A 21,738-nucleotide genomic window follows, 5' to 3' on the forward strand; every position below is an offset into this window, starting at 1 on the left:
TGTGTTGTTAAACCTATGAAACGACTAGGTATCTTTGATTTCACGTCACGTCACCCCTAGCCTAATATCTGACAGATGTCGATTCTGGATGAAAACCGAGTTTCCTCACTCTAGTTCACTCTGATACCCTCACTATAGATACCTATTACCTAATACCACTTTATTTCGACGACCTCCCTGGCGCAGTGGTAAGCGCTGTGGTCTTGTTAGTGGGAGGTCCCGGATTAGATTCCTGGCAGGGATTTGGAATTTTATAATTTCTAAATTTCTGGTCTGGTCTGGTGGGAGGCCTCGGCCGTGGCTAGTTACCACCCTACCGGCAAAGCCGTGCCGCCAAGCGATTTAGCGTTCCGGTACGATGCCGTGTAGAAACCAAAGGTGTATGCTGTATGGGTTTAATAAAAACTGCCATACTCCTTCCAGGTTAGCCCGCTCCCACCTTAGACTGCATCGTCACTTACCATCAGGTGAGATTGCAGTCAAGGGCTAACTTGTATGTAAATAAAAAAAATAAAAAAAGTGGACTACGATGGGCAGGAGTCCGTACACCGATGCTCGTTGGAACATATTATTGCTACGAAGCGCCGCTTCTAGTGAAACATTTATATCGCTGGGCGTCAAGAACACTCGTCCCGTGCCCGCTCCGGCGCCGTCACGTGACCTGATGACGTCAAACTGAAACCTGGAGGCATTGTTTCACTTTGCCAGATCTTTCCATACAATGTTGTATAAGCAAGTAGGTATATATAATATAGGTACATACTTCAATATCTTACCTTTACAGAATTTTTCAATCAATCAATCAGTCAATCAATCAGCCTGTTTGCGTCCACTGCTGGACATAGGCCTTCCCAAGAGCACGCCACCACACACGATCCTCCGCCTTCCTCATCCACCCGCTTCCCGCTATCTTCTTAAGGTCGTTAGTCCAGCGGGTTGGAGGTCGTCCCACTGCGCTTGCTGATACGCGGTCTCCACTCCAGAACACGTGTGCCCCATCGGCCATCGGTTCTGCGGCAGACGTGGCCTGCCCACTGCCACTTCAGCTGGCTAATTCGTTGGGCTATGTCGGTCACTCTGGTTCTCTTACGGATTTCTTCGTTACGGATTTGTCCCTCAGAGAGATACCCAACATAGCCCGCTCCATAGCCCGCTGAGCGACTTTGAACTTGTGGACAAGGCCAACTGTCAGTGTCCACGTTTCAGCGCCATACGTCATCACTTTCGTCTTTAGGCTTTTTGCCTGATGGATATTCGGAGCCTATTTGAAGAATTTACCTATTTATTTAATGCAGGGCAGCATAATGTTAACACTCTACCTACCACACTGCGCCAGTTGGGAAAGCATTTTCTACTGAGAATAAGCCCCAAGAAACTCTGCAGTTGATCTTTTTTAAAAACAACCGGCCAAGTGCGAGTCAGACTCGCTCACCGTGGATTCCGTATTTTTTCGACATTTTGTACGGTAAATCAAAGACTATTACGCATGAAAATAAATAAAAATCTGTTTTAAATTATTGTACTCGTATATTATTAAGTAAATCTGGTCACGAGTGCCATGTTTTTTAACTTGAAAAACTTAGGTAGGATGGCGCCGATTTTGTTTTCTTCCTCTAAACTAAATTTAGAGTAGGTATCCGCATCTTTTTCTTTTTAATAGTGCTAAAAAAGGACGGAACGTGAATTTTACATTTAAACACTGAATTTTAGTGTATGCTCAACAGGCTCGCGACTGGCAGCTGAAGTCACGAGGTTTCAGTGAACGTCAGGATAGGTTTCAGTATTTTCATCGCATCGCTCAACCGGCCTATTAGCTCAGTTGGTTAGAGCGTCGTGCTAATAACGCGAAGGTCGCGGGTTCGATCCCCTCATGGGCCACTGACTATTTTTGATTATTGAAACAATAATTAATTACCACACACTTCATGTTCGATTATTTTTTCATTTTTAGAACTAACCTGTTGATTGCATTTTGTAAACTGGGTAACTTATCGAGCTCACGTCAAGCTATTTTTCAAACTCTTTACCTTACCGTATTATTACGATAAAATTTTATTATTACTATCCATGCGAAAGTACGTCTGTCTGTCTGCTAGCTTTTCACGGCTCAACCGTTCAACTGATTTTGACGAAATTTGGTACAGAGATAGCTTGCATCCTGGGGAAGGACATAGGCTACTTTTTAGCCCGGAAAATTTAAGAGTTTCCACAGGTTTTTGAAAGCGGACGAAGTCTCGGGCATCATCTAGTGCTATCATAAAGTTGCTCAGCGTGCTACGGAGCGGGCTATGTTGGGTGTCTCGCTGAGGGACAAAATCCGCAATGAGGAAATCCGTAGGAGAACCAAAGTGAGCGACATAGCTCAACGAATTAGCAAGCCGAAGTAGCAATAGGCAGGCAGTCTGGCGGAGAACCGATGCAGATGGCCGCTGGGGCAGACGTGTTCGGGACCTCCAATCCGCTGGACTGATGACCTTATAGAAAGCAGCGGGAAGTGAGTAAATGACAAAGGTGGAGGACCGACTGTGGTAGCGCGCTCTCGGGAAGGCCTATGTCCAGCAGTGGACGCAAACAGGCTGATCGATGGAGTGATATGTTACAGCTGTGGTATAGGTATATATACCTACTACCTACTATGTCTTACCTAGTTAGGTATACTGCCTCCGCTCAGAGGGAATTCCTCTTGAAAGAGAATTTATGTATTACCACTACGTATACCTACTGTTTAGTGGGGTCTACATTATAGAGAAAAACCGGGCAAGAGCGAGTCAGACTCGCGCACCAAAGGTTCCGTACTATACAGTCGTATTTTTTTCGACATTTTGCACGATAAATCAAAAACTATTTTGCATAAAAATAAATAAAAACCTGTTTAAGAATGTAAAGGACTAAAGGTAAAGCCCTTTCATACGATACCCCACTTGGTATAGTTATCTTACTTTGAAAATTTAAAAAACTACCTTATTATTTTTTGTGATGTAACCATGGTTTTCGGATTTATTCCTTTACTTGTGCTAGAACCTAGAAGACCTACCTACCTACCTACCTATTTCATGATTCTAGGTCAACGGGAAGAGCCCTATAGCTTTTCTTGACAGACGGACAGATAGACAGACAACAAAGTGATCCTATAAGGGTTCCTTTTTCCTTTTGAGGTACGGAACCCTAAAAATCTACATGCAAAATTTCAAGTTTCTAGACCTAACCTAACATAATTCAGTTAACCCTTATTATTAAGTAGGTTGTTTACAAGACTATCAAAACACAAAAGTACCGAAGGCCAACAAAACTTGATCATACCTAAAACACGTCCATATGCGTAGTTCATGCTAATTAATTTAGGAAAAACCTTGAAACGACTTGCTATTAGTTTTAATTTTATTTGTTTACAATTTGAAATAAAACTGTGTCAAAGTCAAGGCGAACGGGTCGGAACTTTAGATCGCTAAAAAAAAAGAATCTATTATTTATATAGTTGACATGAAAAACCCGCCAAGTGCGAGTCAGGCTCGCGCAACGAGGGTACCGTACTACAGTCGTGTTTTTTCGACATTTTGCACGATAATTCAAAAACTATGATGCATAAAAATAAATAAATATCTGTTTTAGAATGTGCAGGTGAACACCTTTCATATAATACCCCACTTGATATAGTTACCTATCTCAATTAGAAAGTTGAAAATAGGTAGGTACTAATTATTAGTTCATGACCACAATTTAATTTTTTTTGTGATGTAACCACAAATTCACGGTTTTCAGATTTTTCCCCGAATGTCAGCTATAAGACCTACCTACCTGCCAAATTTCATGATTCTAGGTCAATGGGAAGTACCCTTTAGGTTTCTAGACAGACCGACAGACAGACAGACAACAAACTACAAAGTGATCCTATAAGGGTTCCGTTTTTCCTTTTGAGGTACGGAACCCTAAAAAACAACTTAGAACTTCACGATATTCCATGATGACTAGGTATACTTTGGTTTTCTTTAGGTAAACAAATCGAACAAACCTCAGAGAAAGCGTAAGCGACGAGTTTTGCCCGGTGCTTTAGACCAGGGGTGTTACGGATGTCTGAATTAGGTAATGTGAATGTTCCGCATTTGCGGATGCGAATATCCGTAACACCCCTGATGGGTACCATTGTACACTTTTTGATTGGTCGGTTAGCGAACGAGGATACCAATTAGCAAACACGCGCGAGGTACGCGCCACTCTGACACCGCTCACTTTCTTTGCAGGTCGTTACTTGTTGCAAATATGTATCTGCATCCGCAAAAGCTCCGCATTTATTGATGCGAATGCGGATGTCTGAATTAATGCGAATGTTCCGCATTTGCGGATGCGAATATTCGTTATATCACTATACACAATCTCGATGACAGGGTTAAATATAGTGGTATCCTTTTCTCAATGTTCCCTACAGAAAAGGATAGCATTATTTTTAGTGTCAATTCAGTTAATAGATTGTATGCAAAATAATTTGTCATGGGTATAAAGAAACAAATAAATATAATATCGATATCAACATACGTATATTCAAATTATATTTGGTGATTTCGATCATATTATAATAATAATTATCATAGAAATAAACAATTAAATTATTACTTATCTACTTACACTATTATAATTTCAACGAAAGCATTATTAGTGCATAAGTATAAAAATAAAATATATGTACAGTAGCCGGCAGGAAATATTGTACATCGACCTTTAGAATGAGATTTCAGCTTTGTAGAGCGTTGTCTCTGTCACTCATACCTATGACAGACAATATGCAAGACAACGCCCTACGAAACCGCTATCTCTTTACAGATTATCGCTTTTTTATTATTGCTTGTAATAAATCTAACCCCAGAATCCAGATCTACACATAGACAGATCTAAAAAAATTATAATGACAAACACAATACATAGGATAATAATATGTAATGTACATCGGCCTTTAGAATGACATTTCAACTTTGTAGAGCGTTGTCTCTGTCACTCATACCTATATGACGTTATTTCGGTCTCAACGACAGAGACAGTGCTCTACAAATCTGCTATCTCCTTCTAAAGGTCGATGTACATTACTTTCGTCCGCATACTGTAAAATTAAATATTCATAACATTTTTGGAATCACAATTACTGTACAGAAAGGGACGGTAAAACGTTTAGTTATTTTAGTTAATCAGTTTTTGCCATTGTAGTTTATACATACCAAAATAAATTTCTAAGTTTATATTATATCACAATATACAACGCTTACATTTAATATCTTTTGTGAACATCGAGTAAACATACCCGCTTTAGGAATTGAGAACCTCCTTTGTTTGAAGACCTTTTAGGCGCCTTGCAGATGGAGCAACTATTGCAGCAACTCGAGTTGCGAATTCCGGTTTTCAGTTGCTGCAATTGATGACTAGTAAAGCCTGACCAGAAAAATAAAACACCTCGCGGAAAACCCATAGAACTAATTTTTACAAAACCATATAGGTACTTAGTGACCATAGACAATAGGTATACTAGTGGCGCCCCCGGAGCAAGTTTTTTATATTTCTGTTTTTTATAATTGCTGCAAATAACAATTGTCGAATCGAATTTGTATGGGGGCGTCCATAAATTACGTGAGGTGTTTTTTTGAATTTTCTGTTCCTCCCTCCCCCCCTGGTGAGATGTGAGATTTTATTCAATCCCCTCCCCCATCCCCCAATCTCACGTAAGATTATTCAAAATAAGAAGAATAAGAATAAGAATAAGAATAATTTATTTTGAATTTAGAATTTAGAATTTAAATTTGGGTTTCTTACGTAAACGCGTTGGATTGTTATTGTAAAAAGAAAAAAAAATGCTTCGTGCTTTTATTTACGACTAGTTCAGACTAGTAATCAATATTGCTGAGAGTTATAAGTGTAATAAAAATTTAACAATAGAATATCTTAAGCATGTACAATCTGGATTAAATGGACCAAAATAGTTTTTTTTTTTTTTTTGTTTCAATCAGATAAAAAATTGCGTGATATTTGCCGAGACCCCCCTCTCTCCAACGTAAGATTAGATGAGGTTTGACTCGTCCCCCTCCCCCCCTTAAACATCTCACGTAATTTATGGACGCCCCCTATCGGCTGTGAATAATGCCATTGTTGACGCCTCGACGGCGGCAACGTAATAAAATTAGAACAATTGCTGCCTCTTCGATATCCATCATCACACTGTACGTAGATTGAGCAACGCAGCTATCAAAGTTGCTCACAGATTGCCATAAAATTGCGGCAACCGTAAACCGGTCTATTTGGTTGTAGCAACTGGCAACTTTTAAAGGAAACTTGAAAGACCTGCTAGGTGATTCGCTAACTCAGTGTCTAACACAGAATGATAGCCACCGAGGTTGGTTGGTTCTACATTGCTGCTTCACTGGGTGGTAATAAAATATTTTTTCGTAGAAAACCTTCAACGGATTAAAAAATGAGCTCTGTGGCTATCGTTCAGTGTTAGACACTGAGTTAGAGAATCACCCCACAGGGCGCGTTTGGAACGGTCGTAACTTTAGTTCTCGTACCTAATCAATTATCACCACTATGTCATCTTACAAATCCAACAAGCGACAGTCAAACAGTGTTAATACCTATTTGAATAAATTATTTTAGACTTTTGACTTTTGAAAAGTTGATAGTTTCTTCAACTACCTACTCCTTCTGCAAAGCGCCTTAGTATGTCTGCACCTTAAACATAAAAATACAAAGCCGCTTCGACCTCTGCCCATAGAGCGATTTGTCTATGGGCCACCAACAGCTCTATATAGGTCCCGCAAATTGCTAATGCGCGTGGCCGCCAGCGTTACGTTTTAGTAACGTCAGCACTAGACTGAAGTTTCGAGCTGATGGTATATTTTTATTTCGGCTGACGTCAAAATGACGTCATTTCGTTTGTAATGAGACATGGTTCCAGCGCAATAGCAATTTGCGGGACTTATATTTGTATCTACGTATGATAGAGGAAGTGTTTGAAGTAGGATGACGTACGAGTAAAATACTCGACAGCCTACAAGAGCGCTAGTCTCCAGATAAGCGATACGCCTATACCGACGTCAAAATGACGTCATTTCGATGTTAATGAGACACGGTTCCAGCGCAATAGCAATTTGCGGGACTTATACTACTTGGAGTGACGCGTCAGTTGTCTATGACAAGCCAGCGATGCGTCGTGTTCTCGACTTGCTGCTGCAGTAGCGGCGTACGCCAAGTGCCAAGTGCGAATCAGACTCGCACACTGAGAGTTCCGTACTACAGTCGTATTTTTTGACATTTTCCACGATAAATCAAAAACTGTTATGCCTAAAAAGAAATAAAAATCTGTTTTAGAATGTACAAGTAAATCCCTTTCATATGATACCCCACTTGGTACATCTTACTTTGAAACTTGAAAATAGCTATAATTGTTCATGACCACAATTTAATTTTTTTTGTGTGATTTAACCACAAATTCACGGTTTTCAGATTTTTATTTCGGCTGACGTCAAAATGACGTCATTTTGATGCTAATGAGACATGGTTCCAGCGCAATAGCGGTTTGCGGGACTTATACTACTTGGAGTGACGCGTCAATTGTCTATGACAAGCCAGCGATGCGTCGTGTTCTCGACTTGCTGCTGCAATAGTGGCGTGCGCATACGCAGCTTCACTTCCAGCGAGCCGCCCGCGGGACGGCGTCCGTCCATTAGCTGGAATACATAAGTGCAATTAGGAGTTTATTCGTAGTATGTGTTTAGTATTATAACTAAATTTTAGTCTGTGTCTACTACATTATTTAATCTGTAAATTGTATCTGTCAATTGTATTTCCTTCTCGGTCTCTCTTCGCCTAAAACTGGAATTAAATGGATGTGTTACTGTAAAAAGAAAAAAAAATTCTTCGTGCTTTTATTTACGACTAGTTAAGACTAGTAATCAATATTGCTGAGAGTTATAAGTGTAATAAAAATTTAATAATAGAATATCTTAAGCATGTACAATCTGGATTAAATGGACCAAAATAGTATAATTTTTTTTTTGTTTCAATCAGATATAAAATTGCGTGATATTTGCCGAGACCCCCCTCTCTCCAACGTAAGATTAGACGAGATTTGACTCCCCCCCCTCCCCCCCCTTAAACACCTCACGTAATTTATGGACGCCCCCTATCGGCTGTGAATACTGTCATTGTTGACGCCTCGACAGCGTCTAAAACTGGAATTAAATGGATGTGTTACGAAGCCTCTTCGTTTAATTTAACAAACCTACCAGAAAAGGAGCTTCGTTAACTAGAAATACAAGGTCGGTGAGTACCTCCGGAGACCTGCATAGACTGCAGGCGTATACTGAAACGCCTGCAATCAGTAACAGGATGCTCGATACAAACTTAACCAATCAAAGTAAATGAGGTATAGTCCATACAAAATTAGCTTTACGCTTAATTGGAGGGGAAAAGGGAATATTAGTCTGCTTACAACTTGGTTAATATTGTTAAAAAAACCGGCCAAGTGCGAGTCAGGCTCGCGCAACGAGGGTTCCGTACTACAGTCGTGTTTTTTCGATATTTTGCACGATAATTCAAAAACTATGATGCATAAAAATAAATAAATATCTGTTTTAGAATGTACAGGTGAAGACCTCTCATAATATAATACCCCACTTGATATAGTTACCTATCTCAATTCGAAAGTTGAAAATACTAATTATTAGTTCATGACCACAATTTAATTTTTTTTGTGATGTAACCACAAATTCACGGTTTCAGATTTTTCCCCGAATGTCAGCTATAAGACCTACCTACCTGCCAAAGTACCCTGTAGGTTTCTTGACAGACAGACAGACAGACAACAAAGTGATCCAATAATGCATGCTACGAATAAACTCCCATTTTTAGGGTTCCGTACCTCAAAAGGAAAAACGGAACCCTAAAAATGGGAGTTTATTCGTAGCATGCTCGATACAAATGTACCCAATCAAACTAAAGGAGGTAAAGTCCATACAAAATAACTTTTCAAACGCCATTTTAACTCTATGGGTCAAGTGTAATGTCAAAAGTTCACCTTTAAAATACGGACTAAAATCGTACTTTTGGCATGAAATACACATAAAGTTAAAATGGTGTGTGAGAAGTCATTTTTACCGCATTATACATACATTCTAGAAACTGATTCTGTGTCTATGGTTTGCCAGATTTTTGTAAAAATTTACAGTTTTTGAGTTACAAAGGGACACTCTTCGACACCTGCGGCATCGTTCTACTCACCGGGAAAGCCTCGTGCAGCGTGACTTGTGTCTCTAAGGGCGCCAGCTTGACGGTGAGGCTGCCCAGCAGCGAGTCCTTGCTGAACCAGCCGCTGCAACACAAGCCACTACAGCTGCCACACCTGCGGCATCGTTCTACTACTACACACTACCCACACGAGCAAGATAAAATATACAAAGGGTTCATGCATAGGAAATAAACACATGAATACCTACAGTACTACCACTTCTATTAATCGCATCAACAAAATTCGTTTGCGCAGAAAAGCGCAACCATAGGCTGAGACCACAGCACTGCGATGCGACGTCGAGCCGTAAAAATCTACGACGTCGCACAATGCACTGTGCAAATTTGTTCTGTTCGTGGCACCGATCCAGTTAGTTGATTGCCTCAGCTTGCTGGATCTAATTTTTTAACATTTCTTCTCTTGTCCCGATTGCCTTTTTTCGTTTTTCTCTCTCTATCTAGTTTTCTCATCGCAAGCTGTGGCAATCACTTAGTGGGTCTACATAATATGCATTTTTATGTATTTATTTCTTGTTGTGTAGTTGTAAGTTTTCTTTGTGTAACCTGTTGATTGCCCTTTCAAATAAAAAATTTAAATTAAATTAAATTAAAATTTCCGACGCGGTGTCGCACCGTACAAACTTGCGATGCGACGACGTATTCCCGTTCAGTCAGTGTCCACACATCTCTGTGTGCCATTCTGTGCTGTGTGTGTTTTCTTGGTGCGTCTTAACGCAAGTAGAAATCGAATACGTGTAGTGCGATCCATGGCTCACTAGAAATTGATGGTCAGAGTTTTCTCGTACGATGCCGTAAGCGATGATACTTTTGCGTTGCGTCAACGCATCGCATTGCAATGCGGCATCGTTTTGCGATGCGACGTCGCACCGCAGTGTTGTGGTCTCGCCCTAAGGCCGACTAAAACCAAATGTACACCAATGAAATACAGACTTTATTGCTTGACGTTAGGATTTTAAACACAAGAACAGAGACTCGTGCTATCTCGCTTATAATTCGCGCGTACAAAATATGGCGCGCAGACAACAACCAATAGCGGACGGATGCGCGCTATGATTGGTTGAGATATTTTCGCGCCATTAAAAAATAAGATTTCTGCGCAGGTACATCGGCGTAACTTATACAAGTGATAGTACTGTATTAGTGTAGTGTAGTACTCAGTTATACGCTATACCATATTAGTTGCCCATGATGATAATCGAAAAAGAAAAGAAATGGGTCCCCCATTTCACTACATACGTTTTCACACCATGCAGAAAAATAGACAAACAACTTTTATGGAAATATAATCACTTCTATAGACATATGTACAAAATACTTTAGTTATTCTAAGGATCCTAAAGTAACTTTTACACAGTGATTCAGATATCTTTACATCTCTATATATAAAAATGAATCGCTAAACGTGTTGCTGATCGCAAATCTCGAGAACAGCTGAACCGATTTCGCTAATTTTTTTTTATAAAATTCCTTGAATTACGAGGATGGTTCTTACGGAGAAAAATTAAAAAAATTGAAAGTATTAAAAAAAATAAAAAAATAAAGAATAGACTGTTAGGCGGTACGAAGTACGCCGGGTCAGCTAGTCTTTAAAATATATAAAAGGAAAAGGTGACTGACTGACTGACTGACTGACTGACTGATCTATCAACGCACAGCTCAAACTACTGAACGGATCGGGCTGAAATTTGGCATGCAACATAGCTATTATGACGTAGGTATCCGCTAAGAAAGGATTATTGAAAATTGAACCCCTAAGTGGGTAAAATAGTGGTTTGAAATTTGTGTAGTCCACGCGGACGAAGTCGCGAGCATAAGCTAGTTAAATATATAATTCAGATAACATTTTTATTAAAAAATTGTGTAGGTATTCATATAAAAATATATATAAAATAATTATCAAAAAATATATTATAACCGTGCTAAGAGGATAGATTCGCGTAAAAAATTACTTCTATTAATATTTATATAAGACCTTAAATTAGCACTTACCCTCTAGAATAGACTTCGAACTTGATTCCGTGTCGCTTAAACACTCTGAGGCAAGGCCGGGCGCCGCGTTGTATGGGCAGGGTGAACACAGAGTCGTACTGGGGACTGTTGGTGTCCTTTACTAAGGGGGTCCGGTCTGATACTGGCGCCTCCTACAATAATGATGAGTAGTATTTATAATTTTTAGGGTTCCGTACCTCAAAAGGAAAAACGGAACCCTTAAGGTGCTGATAAACTTGTGCATTCACTTGTAACAGCACATCGAGCATTCGCCGTTTTTATTTTTGTCGAACTGAACAACGAGCCGAGCCAAGCATAGAGCCAAATGTTCTCGTATTTTTCTGTGATGTAACATTCGCAAGAATGATGATTACAAGTGAATGCTCAAGTTTATCAGCACCTTTATAGGATCACTTCGTTGTCTGTCTGTCTGTCAAGAAACCTATACGGTACTTCCCGTTGACCTTGAATCATGAAATTTGGCAAGAAGGTAGGTCTTACAGCAGACATGAAGGGAAAATCTAAAAACCGTGAATTTGTGGTCACATCACAAGAAAATAAATTAAAATGTGTTCATGAACAAAAATTGCTTTTTTCAACTTTCACAGTAAGATTACTATACCAATTGGAGTATCGTATGAAAGGGCTTTACTTGTACATTTAAAAACGGATTTTTATTTATTTTTAGGCATAATAGTTTTTGATTTATCGAGCAAAATGTTGATAAAATACGATTGTAGTACGGAACCCTCGGTGCGCGAGTCTGACTCGCACTTGCCCGTTTTTCTCTGGCGTCTCTCCTGGGTAAATTTTGTGCGAACAATTGCCAACTTTAAGTCTTAGTACTAAGATCTATATTGCACTGTACTACATTGATAGTAGATATCAACATACCTGAGGGAAGGGAAACTCGTACTTCACATAAGTATCAATCTCCTTCGGGTTGGGAACGTTGTACGCAATGCCCCGAACGATTGTCAGCTCTAAATCATTTTCATTAAGGTCGGTATTGCATTGCACTACTGAGAACTTTCGACTCTCGTAATGGAACTTTGGTGGATTATCTCCCAAACTGAAATGAGATAACACATTTTAGAATAAGGGCTTACATTGGAAATCAGTACTCTTATTATAAATCAGTACCCTTATTATAAATCAATACCCTTATTATAAATCAGTACCCTTATTATAAATCAGTACCCTTATTATAAATCAGTACCCTTATTATAAATCAGTACCCATAATATAAATCAGTACCCTTATTATCTTATCAGTCATCATCATCATCATCATCAGTACCATCACCTGTCTTCGTTTTTGCCAGCGTTCTGGTTACACGCTGTATCTAGAAATTGCAAACAATCTAGCCCGTTTTATACGCTCACCTCTTAGCTACAGCCACCACATCTAAGTCCTGTTTCACACTGACGGCTAGATGCTCGAAGCGATTGCTCTCAGCGATATTGCCCATCGCGCGGTAGTGGTCGCGGTTGGTTAGGCACAGTTTCAACTGGGCTGTGAGCTGTGTGTGCAGGCGGCTCATGACGTTTTCGTCACCGAGGCTGATGGAAGAGTCATCGGGAGGACCGCAGTCGTCAGCTGATACGACGTCGAAACTGAAAAAATCTTAAATATATAAAAGGAAAAGGTGACTTGAGTGATTGACTGATCTATCAACGCACAGTTCAAACAACTGGATGGATCGGGCTGAAATTTGGCATGCTGTACCCGTAGTATAAGATTTTACGTCTCACCAAACGTTGCTAGAATTCGAGAATCGAAACACAATAACACCAAAGTAAAATGGACCTAAAGAGCCTTGAATTGAAGTCAAAAATTCAATGCCACTGATTTTAATTTCGCAAGGTTTCCGCTTGGAGCGCTGGTTGTAGATGTGAGAACAAACTTGAGCTTTAAAACAAGGCACTTAAGATCCAGTTTACTATAACGCAGATGTGTTTCGACTCTCAAATTCTAGCAACGTTTGGTGTGACGTAAAATCTTATACTACGGGTACAGATAGTATGACGTAGGCATCCGCTAAGAAAGGATTTTTTAAAAATTCAACCCCTAAGGGGGTGAAATAGGGGTTTGAAATTTATGGAGTCCACGCGGACGAAGTCGCGAGCATAAGCTAGTTTATAATAACAATGGTTGAGTGTATGTACGCAGGGAAGAAGTAACTTTAGATTTTTTCAAATAACTAAATTTTCGAGTTGAAAATGGATGTCACTTTCGTAATAAGCATCCGCTGGTCGATTGCGGAAAAATTGCATCAATCATTATTACAATCCCAATTGTTGTGATTGGTAGAATTTATCGTCTTCTTGTTGCAGCAATGAATCATATTAATTAACCAATAGTGAGCGAGTGTCAACCAATCAAAGTGATTGTGATGGTGACATTGTAGCTGTCATTCTACCGCAATCGAGCCACCGAGGTATGTTGTATAATGTTAGTCATTTAAAATAGTGTCAGCGGTACGCGACCGCGATTCGCGATGGCGACACGCGACCTGAAGTGTAGCGGGTTTTTTTTTTTTTTTTTTTTATATATAAAAGAATATTAGCCATGTTAAGTGACTAATATTCCCCTTTCCTCTCCAACTAAGCGTAAAGCTTGTGCTAGGAGTAGGTACGACAATAGTGCAACGGGCGGGGTTTGAACCGTCGACATTTCAGTTTTCAGTCGACTCCCGTACCCGTTGAGCTATTGAGGCTAATAATGCTGATTGCATGCAAAGTGTAGCGCGTCGCTGTACCTATTATTATCAAATGCTCTTTATATATTTCTACCAGCAAAGCGCGGGTGGCGCATGCCGCGTGTGACCTTGAACTTGCGCAGTGGGTGATTTATCGAACATTTAACTCACGTATGCTCCATCTGTTTCTTGGCAGTGGGAGGTAGCGGCAGTGACTTGAGGTCCACGGTGAGGCCGCCCTCAGCCGCCTCTATCACCGAGTCGAAGCCTTTAGCTGCCCGAAGGTACTCCTTAGCTTGGTCTATATCACCTGGGAACAAAAATAATCACGTACTGATTAGTGGGGTGTGACTATTTAGGTTGTTAAAAAACCGGTAAAGGAGTGGACTGAAAACCGAAAGGTTGACGGTTCAAACCCCGCCCGTTGCACTATTGTCGTACCTACTCCTAGCACAAGCCTGACGCTTAGTTGGAGAGGAAAGGGGAATATTAGTCATTTAACATGGCTAATATTCTTTATAAAAAGAAGTCCCGTGAGAACTCTTTAATTTTCCGGGATAAAAGTAGCCTATGTCACTCTATAGGTCTTAAACTATACCCATGCAAAAAATCACGTCGGACCGTTGCGACGTGATTGAAGGGCAAACCGACAAACAAACACACTTTCGCATTTACAATATTAGTATGGATTGTGGCTATGCAGGTACTTGAATACCCTGTATCACTTCGCCCATCTCCGATCCATTGTGATCGGCTTCATATTTTCTTATCAATATAAAGTCAAAACCAACAAACAAACACACTTTCGCATTTATAATATAGGAAGTGATTGTGGCTATGCAGGTACTTGAATACCCTGTATCACTTCGCCCGTCTCCGATCCATTGTGATCGGCTCCACTTCATATTTTCTTATCAATATAAAGTCAAAACCAACAAACAAACACACTTTCGCATTTATAATATAGGAAGTGATTGGGGCTATGCAGGTTCTTGAACTAGCTGTGATAGCCTAGTGGTTAGGACGTCCGCCTTCCAATCGGAGGTCGGGGGTTCGATCCCCGGCACGCACCTCTAACTTTTCGGAGTTATGTGCGTTTTAAGTACCTAATTAAATATCACTTGCTTTAACGATGAAGGAAAACATCGTGAGGAAACCAGCATGCCTGAGAGTTCTCCATAATGTTCTCAAAGGTGTGTGAAGTCTACCAATTCGCACATGGCCAGCGTGGTAGACTATGGCCAAACCCTTCTCACTCTGAGAGGAGACCCGTGCTCTGTAGTGAGCCGGCGATGGGTTGATCATGATGATGAGGTTCTTGAATACCCTGTATCACTTCGCCTGTCTCCGATCCATTGTGATCGCCTCCACTTCATGTTTTCTTGTCCAGATAAAGCAGCACTTTTTTGACTGGAATTGAAGTAGCATCCATGGCCCTACCGCGGTTGTTTGACAGCTACAATGTCACGATCGCAATCATCTCTGATTGGTTAATGCTCGCTCACTATTGGCCACAATGCATTGTTGCAACAAGAATCGCACAAATTCAGCCAATCAGAACAATTGAGATTGTAATAATGATTGATGCAGGTTTTAGACAATCGTCCTACAGGGTAACAATAATATGGTATGGAGAGCGCTGCGGAGACCGCTAAGGAAACTTCGCTTAAAGGCTAGAGTGACTTACCATTCTTCTTAGCAAGTATGGCCGCCTCCTTGAACTGTTTCTGTCTGTGCAACAGCAACACGAGTTGCTTGTCGTAGCGCGACGCTGGCTGCGGGGTGGCGGGTTTGGGGGACGGGCTCGGGGTTGCTTTAGGTGCCACTGGGGCTGGCTTACTTGGGGACGGGCGAGGCTGAAATACACACAAAAGACCGTATACTCCGTACAAAATTACTCCTCACGCGCCATTTTAACTCTATGGGTTAACTGTCATGTCAAAAGTATGGTTCACCTTTAAAATAAAGACTAAAAATCGTAATGAGTAATCGTAAATGATAATGAGTTTTCATAAAACTTAAACTAATTGAAAAATCCTATTACAATGTAAAGGATTATTTAAGTGATAAACAAGCTTGGGAATGAGTTGCTTAACGGATTGTGATAGTTCTAATAAGTTTCAATAATTTTGTAAAGTGGTGATAATAAAAAGAATACCCGGCTGAGTTTGTTGTGGGCTCTTCTCAGACCTGGGCGCGTTTGGAACCCTCGTAGCTTTAGTTTTAAGTTTGCGTAATTATCACCACTATATCTTAGAAATCCAACATCTGACCATCAAAAAGCGTTATTAATTACCTATTTTGAATAAATCATTTGACTTTGACTTTGACTTTGACTTTGATATTTGACACAAAAAGTTGTCACGTGAGGAGTTAAATTTTACGCGCTATACAGTGTGTTTGGTCACCAGATAAAAGCTTTGCTCTTTGACGGAGACCAGAAATTTAGAAATTATAAAATTCCAAACCCCTGCCAGGAATTAAAACCGGGACCTCCCGCTAATAAGACCACAGTGCTTACCACTGCGCCAGGGAGGGGATTTCGCGGGTATCAGCATAAAAATAATAACTTACCCCTTCGCTAGGCAAAGGTGCATATCCATTGGGCGTTGGTAGATCCTCCGCAGGTATGGGTTTGCCAGCAGCGTTCAACCTAATGGCGTCTTGGTATTGCTTCACTATCCGTCCCATTCTGCGGGCTTTAGAAGAGTTGCCTTGCTCCTTGGATTTTGATTCTTGCTCCTAAAAGAATATGGTGCTTTTTACAAAAACTGGTGTAGGTTTAGTTCGCGACAGGGTGGGGACGCCCCGCACAGTCTCACGCTAACCATGTCCGACCTGTCGTGAACTACAGTACGCGGCAGAAAGTAATGTACATCGGCCTTAAGAATGACATTTCAGCTTTCTAGCTGACTAACTGGCTGACTGACAGATTTATCAACGCATAGCTCAAACCACTGGACGGATCGGGCTGAAATTCGGCATGCAGATAGCTTCACGTAGGCGTCCGCTAAGAAAGAATTTTTGAAAAATTCAACCCCTATGGGGGTGAAATAGGGGTTTGAGATTTATGTAGTCCAAGCGGACGAAGTCGCGGGCATAAGCTAGTAAGTTTTAAGTACCTGAAAATAAGCGAGTCTCTGTCGTAACGCCTCGTCAACGGTTGAAGCCGTTATCAACCCAGCTGGTTCTGGAGTTGGTTCTGAAGTTGGTTCTGGCGCTGGCTCTAGGAACAAAACAAATGTTTGGAAAATGCGTAAAAGGGTACAAAATCTAGCTAGAGTCTATGGAATTGGGTATTTGACTCCAATTTTTTTATCACTTTATTAAAAACTAGGATAAAAGTGATGACGTAAACTGAAAAAACTAATTAAATCGATCAAATAACAAAAAAGTTATAAGCATTTAAATATATCTGATTAGACAGAGATAGCGATAATATAGCATTTTGACGTCACACCTACTAATGCCATAGTAGCTTCGTGCGGTTTCATACAAGTTTTCGTTTTGCGAGAAAGGGATAGAAGACCCTCCCACTCCAAAATTAAAATGCCTGTAACTTTGTAAATCTTTGTTGGATTTTAATATTTTTTCCGCGTACGGCATTATTTTTATCCTAGTTTATAATAAAGTAATAATATTTATCAAATTCAAGAGTAGGAAAATACCCAATTGTTTGACGACCTTTAGGTATTCTAGTGCCATCGTTTTGTCACCCGCGTGCTTGCTCAATACATTACCTAAGAAATTCTCAATACATACTAGCCCGGAGTCAGGAAGGAAGCCTCGCAAAGCACGTCAAGCCATTGGTCCTGCACCTGATCTCTCTCCAGTCATATCGGATTTCCGTCCCATCGTGCTATAGTGAGGGTATAGAGAGTGCACCTGTGTTTGCGCACACACTTGTGCACTATAATATCTCCCGCGCAATTGGCTAATCTCCATGGAGATTGGCCGCCGTGGACGAAATTCGGTCGGAAGACATTATTATCTGGGTATTTCCTTTTGGTGGATAAAAACGGTTGTATATTTAACCAGGATAGGTTTTTTGGTTTCTTACCTGTAGAATTCTGCGTCTGATTCTCCTCCTTCTGTTGACCCTTTATAGCTGCCGTGATCACTTCTAGCGTGGGCAGCTCATTGAGATCCATATCTTGGCCAGATCTGTACGCTTGCACTACTATCTCGAATTGTTTGGCGACCTTTAGGTATTCTAGTGCCATCGTTTTGTCACCCGCGTGCTTGCTCGCGAGCGCTGCCGCTTTAAACTCTTCTTTTCGTTCTAGAAGGAACATGTTTTATTATATTTGATTATTAATCTTGTGTTAAAGCGAGAAATAGGGTATCGATTCTTATCTCTTTTATGAATAAAATCTAAATACATAATACATATGTATAAAAAGAAAAGGTGACTGACTGACTGATCTATACTACAGCACAAACACAGCTCAAACTATAGAATGGATCGTGCTGGAGATTGGCACGCAGATAGCTGTTATGACGTAGACATCCGCTAAGAAAGGATTTTTTAAATTCAACTCTAAGGGGTAAAATAGGGGTTTAAAATTTGTGTAATCCACGCGGACGAAGTCGCGGGAATAAGCTAGACAATTAGTATAGTTTAAATGGTTATGTTAAATGGCAATAAAAATCTTTGGTTTGTTATGCTAATATCTGTCAATTTTCAGCGAACCAGATTAAAAAATTCAATAGTCATTAATTTTGTTAAGTTAGGTCACCTAACAATATTAATTTGTATGCCCATTGCATGCATTGCATGAAGTTCTATAGTTATACTCACTCAATATAAACTGCAATCCTTGCTGTCTAACCGGATCCAACTCCTCAACATTAGGGGGGGGTGGAGGCGGCTCCTTAGGTTCTGGGGGTGTTGGGGGTCTTTCCTCTGGTTCTGGAGCACTTGGTATTGATGTAGATCGAGGGGGTGGGACGGGAGGGTGTTCACGGGGTGATTCTGGGGGTGAAATTGGGGAAGGTTGTGGTGGTTGGGAGTCAGGTTTTCCGAGGCTGACCGGTGGAGGTATATCTTCGTCTTTGATTGGTCTGCCGGCGTTCGCTTGTTTTAATAGATCGTTTAGCATTTTGATACCTCGGCCGTACCTGTCGAATATTGAGCATTTTGGTAGATATTTTACATTTTTTTATCATGCACGTAAACTTTGCCAAAATGAAGCTATCAAGAAGCAACAGTAAATTCAATACAAAAAGCGAGCTTAGGAAATAAATGCGATTTTACGAATAAATACATTCTTACATTAAATATATCAATATTTCTAATAATAGGTATTAAAAATGTGAAAGTCTATTTGTTTGTTGTATTTTCCTTCAAAAACGTACATAGACGTGATTTTTTGAATGAGTGTAGTTGGACCTGGAGAGTAACATAGGCTACCTATGTACTTTTTATTTCAGAATATCAATGAGTTCCCACAGGATTTTTAAAAACCTAAATCTACGCGAAGGAAATCCCGGCATCGAATATGCTTATGTTTAAATGTAATGATCAACTTTTACCATTTGTAATCTCACCTTCTAGCTTTACTGCTTTCCCCACTCTGCTTAGCGTTTCTCTCTGCTGTAGTATAGTTAGCTATTCTCTCTTGCAGCAAATTAATAGTGCTGTTAGATGAACTACCGGGGGGTGGAGGAGCCGGCCTGGTCATACGCAGTTCTTCAGAGGGAGGCGCTTCATCATCCAGGGACATGTCTTGTAGTTCTCTCAGTAATTCTGGGTCATCTTCATCACCTGGAAGAGAGTTTTATTATAGAACTACTGTTTACAGTATAAATACATGAAGTGAGATGACTCATTGCTGTGAGTTGTGACCCCTTCTATTAATTACTTAATGATTAATTAGGGAGTTTTCACACAGTAATTGGCTGGACTTCTAAGTGCTTCAGTTTTCAAACCCTGATGATTTGTTAAATTATTTTTACTTATATGTGTCTAAGTATAGTATTTTAAGATTCTTCTTTTGGTATATTTTATTTGCAAGTATTATTGTATTTTCTGTATAATTTTATAGACTTTGTTTCTGATATACATCGTGAAAGTGTGTTTGTTTACTGGTTTTTCCATCGATCACATAGCAACAGTGCAATGGAGGATCAACTTGATTTTTGCATGGGTATAGTTAAAGATCTGGAGAGTGACATATTATGCTACTTTTTTACTGGAAAATCAACAAGTTTCCACAGGATTTTTGAAAAACTAAATCCACGTGAAGGAAGTCACAGGCATCAGCTAGTGAATAAATAAATAATACCTGACACTTCCTCATCAGATGGTATGTCTCTCAAGCTGGCAGCGATCATACTGTCCAAGTCGGCAACCACCTGTGGCACCTTCTTCTTCGGCCGTGGTTTACGGCCTCCACCAAGAGCCGCCAACTCTGCCTCCAGGTCTATATCATCATCTGACAGATCCATTGGTTCATCTGCATCATCTACATCTGGGATGTCTAGCAGGCCATACTAAAAAAAAAAAAAAAGTTTATTCAGCTCACAAAACAAGAGAAACAGAATAGGTATGGTATATAAACCAAATTTTAACATTTACAAAATTAAAACTAGGTAATCTTAAAACTACGAGCTAGCTACTACGAAAGTACTGAAAACAAAAATGATGTCTCGTTACTAATAGGTTACTAATTTAATTAAATAAATAGATTAAATATTAAGGGCTTAACTTCTGCGAGAATTTTGAACTCTGATTTATTCATTCACTTATAAAGGGAACCTATGTGTAAAATGTCAGCTTTCTGGGGCCAAAGGTTTGGGCTGGGAATTAATGAGTCAGTCAGTGAGTCAGGAACTTTCCTTTTAATTTGTTATTGTTTTGATTAATTATTTGTAAAAATGATGACTTGAGCCAGAGAGGCATAAGAAAGAAGAATGGACAAGGTAGAAGGAGGCCACAAACTTATTAAAAGTAGAATTTATTACAGCTGTGTATATTGTAAGTAGGTGTATTTAAACTTTTGTTTCAAGTTATGTTATGTGTACAAGTTATTACCCGATTATCTTAACTCAACAAGATTTGACTTTGTAGTACATAGTCAGTATAACAGAATCCTTGAAGACAGTTAACATTTGAAAGATTAGCTATATGAGCACTGTTCAATTAAGGAAATCCTTTATTCTCATGATGCCTTATTACCTCAACAATCCCAACTAAAAATAGATCATAAGGCCGGATGAAAACTAGTCTACAATCACAATATAATGACTCACCTGTGATAAATTTCCTCTTTTACCAGAGCTGGGTTTTTTGTACATTTTGTTTACTTAGGTAAATTTGATCTCGACACAAAAACTGTAAATTACACTATGTTTAGGTTCACTTTTACTGTGTTATGTTTGTTTTAAATCGTTATTATTGTTTCCTTACGTTGATAAACAACACGATAAGGAAACCAAAGCGATCATACACAAGATGTAAAAGTAAAACAAATACGTTGCCTCAAACGTAATAGTATTGTAGAACTTAAATTCAATTCAATTCAATAGTCAATACCGAACACTCAGTTACACTGTCCAATACAGTTTAATAGTTAATATTATTCTCCGAAATGTTAATTGAAATAATTTAAAAAGCTTAGATTTTTATTATTTACACAAGTTTTGGAAAATTTACAAAAGACGTTTAAATTAAAACACCATCCAAGCCCATCGCTCATTTTCATTGACTGTCACTGTCAACTGTCAAATGTCGGCAATTTTCGTAGTCTATGGTACAGAGTCAA

General features: G+C 39.7%; 1 protein-coding gene, 1 long non-coding RNA gene and 1 other non-coding gene across 5 annotated transcripts in view; 2 read left to right on the forward strand and 1 right to left on the reverse strand.

Moving 5' to 3' along the window:
- LOC138402829 (uncharacterized) overlaps nucleotides 1–21,738 on the forward strand; it is a 230,156-nt gene that overhangs the window by 152,286 nt on the left and 56,132 nt on the right. The window lies entirely within an intron of this gene.
- Nucleotides 1,805–1,878, forward strand: TRNAI-AAU (transfer RNA isoleucine (anticodon AAU)). The gene has a single exon. It is a non-coding gene; the product is annotated as a tRNA-Ile (tRNA).
- l(2)gd1 (lethal (2) giant discs 1) lies at nucleotides 4,509–21,671 on the reverse strand. Of its 3 annotated transcripts, none has more exons than XM_034972582.2 (14): nucleotides 21,227–21,671; nucleotides 20,260–20,467; nucleotides 19,523–19,739; nucleotides 18,774–19,093; nucleotides 18,033–18,254; nucleotides 17,095–17,186; nucleotides 16,547–16,714; nucleotides 15,660–15,828; nucleotides 14,144–14,282; nucleotides 12,657–12,887; nucleotides 12,166–12,343; nucleotides 11,272–11,423; nucleotides 9,256–9,376; nucleotides 4,509–7,703 (listed from the first exon to the last, which is right to left on the reverse strand). In XM_034972582.2, exons 1-14 carry the CDS (start codon nucleotides 21,269–21,271, stop codon nucleotides 7,584–7,586), a joined length of 2,382 nt encoding a protein of 793 aa, XP_034828473.1. In that variant the 5' UTR covers nucleotides 21,272–21,671; the 3' UTR covers nucleotides 4,509–7,583. The 3 variants fall into 3 exon arrangements, with proteins under 3 accessions (XP_034828473.1, XP_069354092.1, XP_069365932.1); XM_069497991.1 differs by having other exon boundaries at nucleotides 9,256–9,346; nucleotides 17,095–17,198; XM_069509831.1 differs by having other exon boundaries at nucleotides 17,095–17,198.

Source organism: Maniola hyperantus, chromosome 1 (genome assembly GCF_902806685.2).
Source record: "Maniola hyperantus chromosome 1, iAphHyp1.2, whole genome shotgun sequence".
Classification (NCBI taxonomy): Eukaryota; Metazoa; Arthropoda; class Insecta; order Lepidoptera; family Nymphalidae; genus Maniola; species Maniola hyperantus.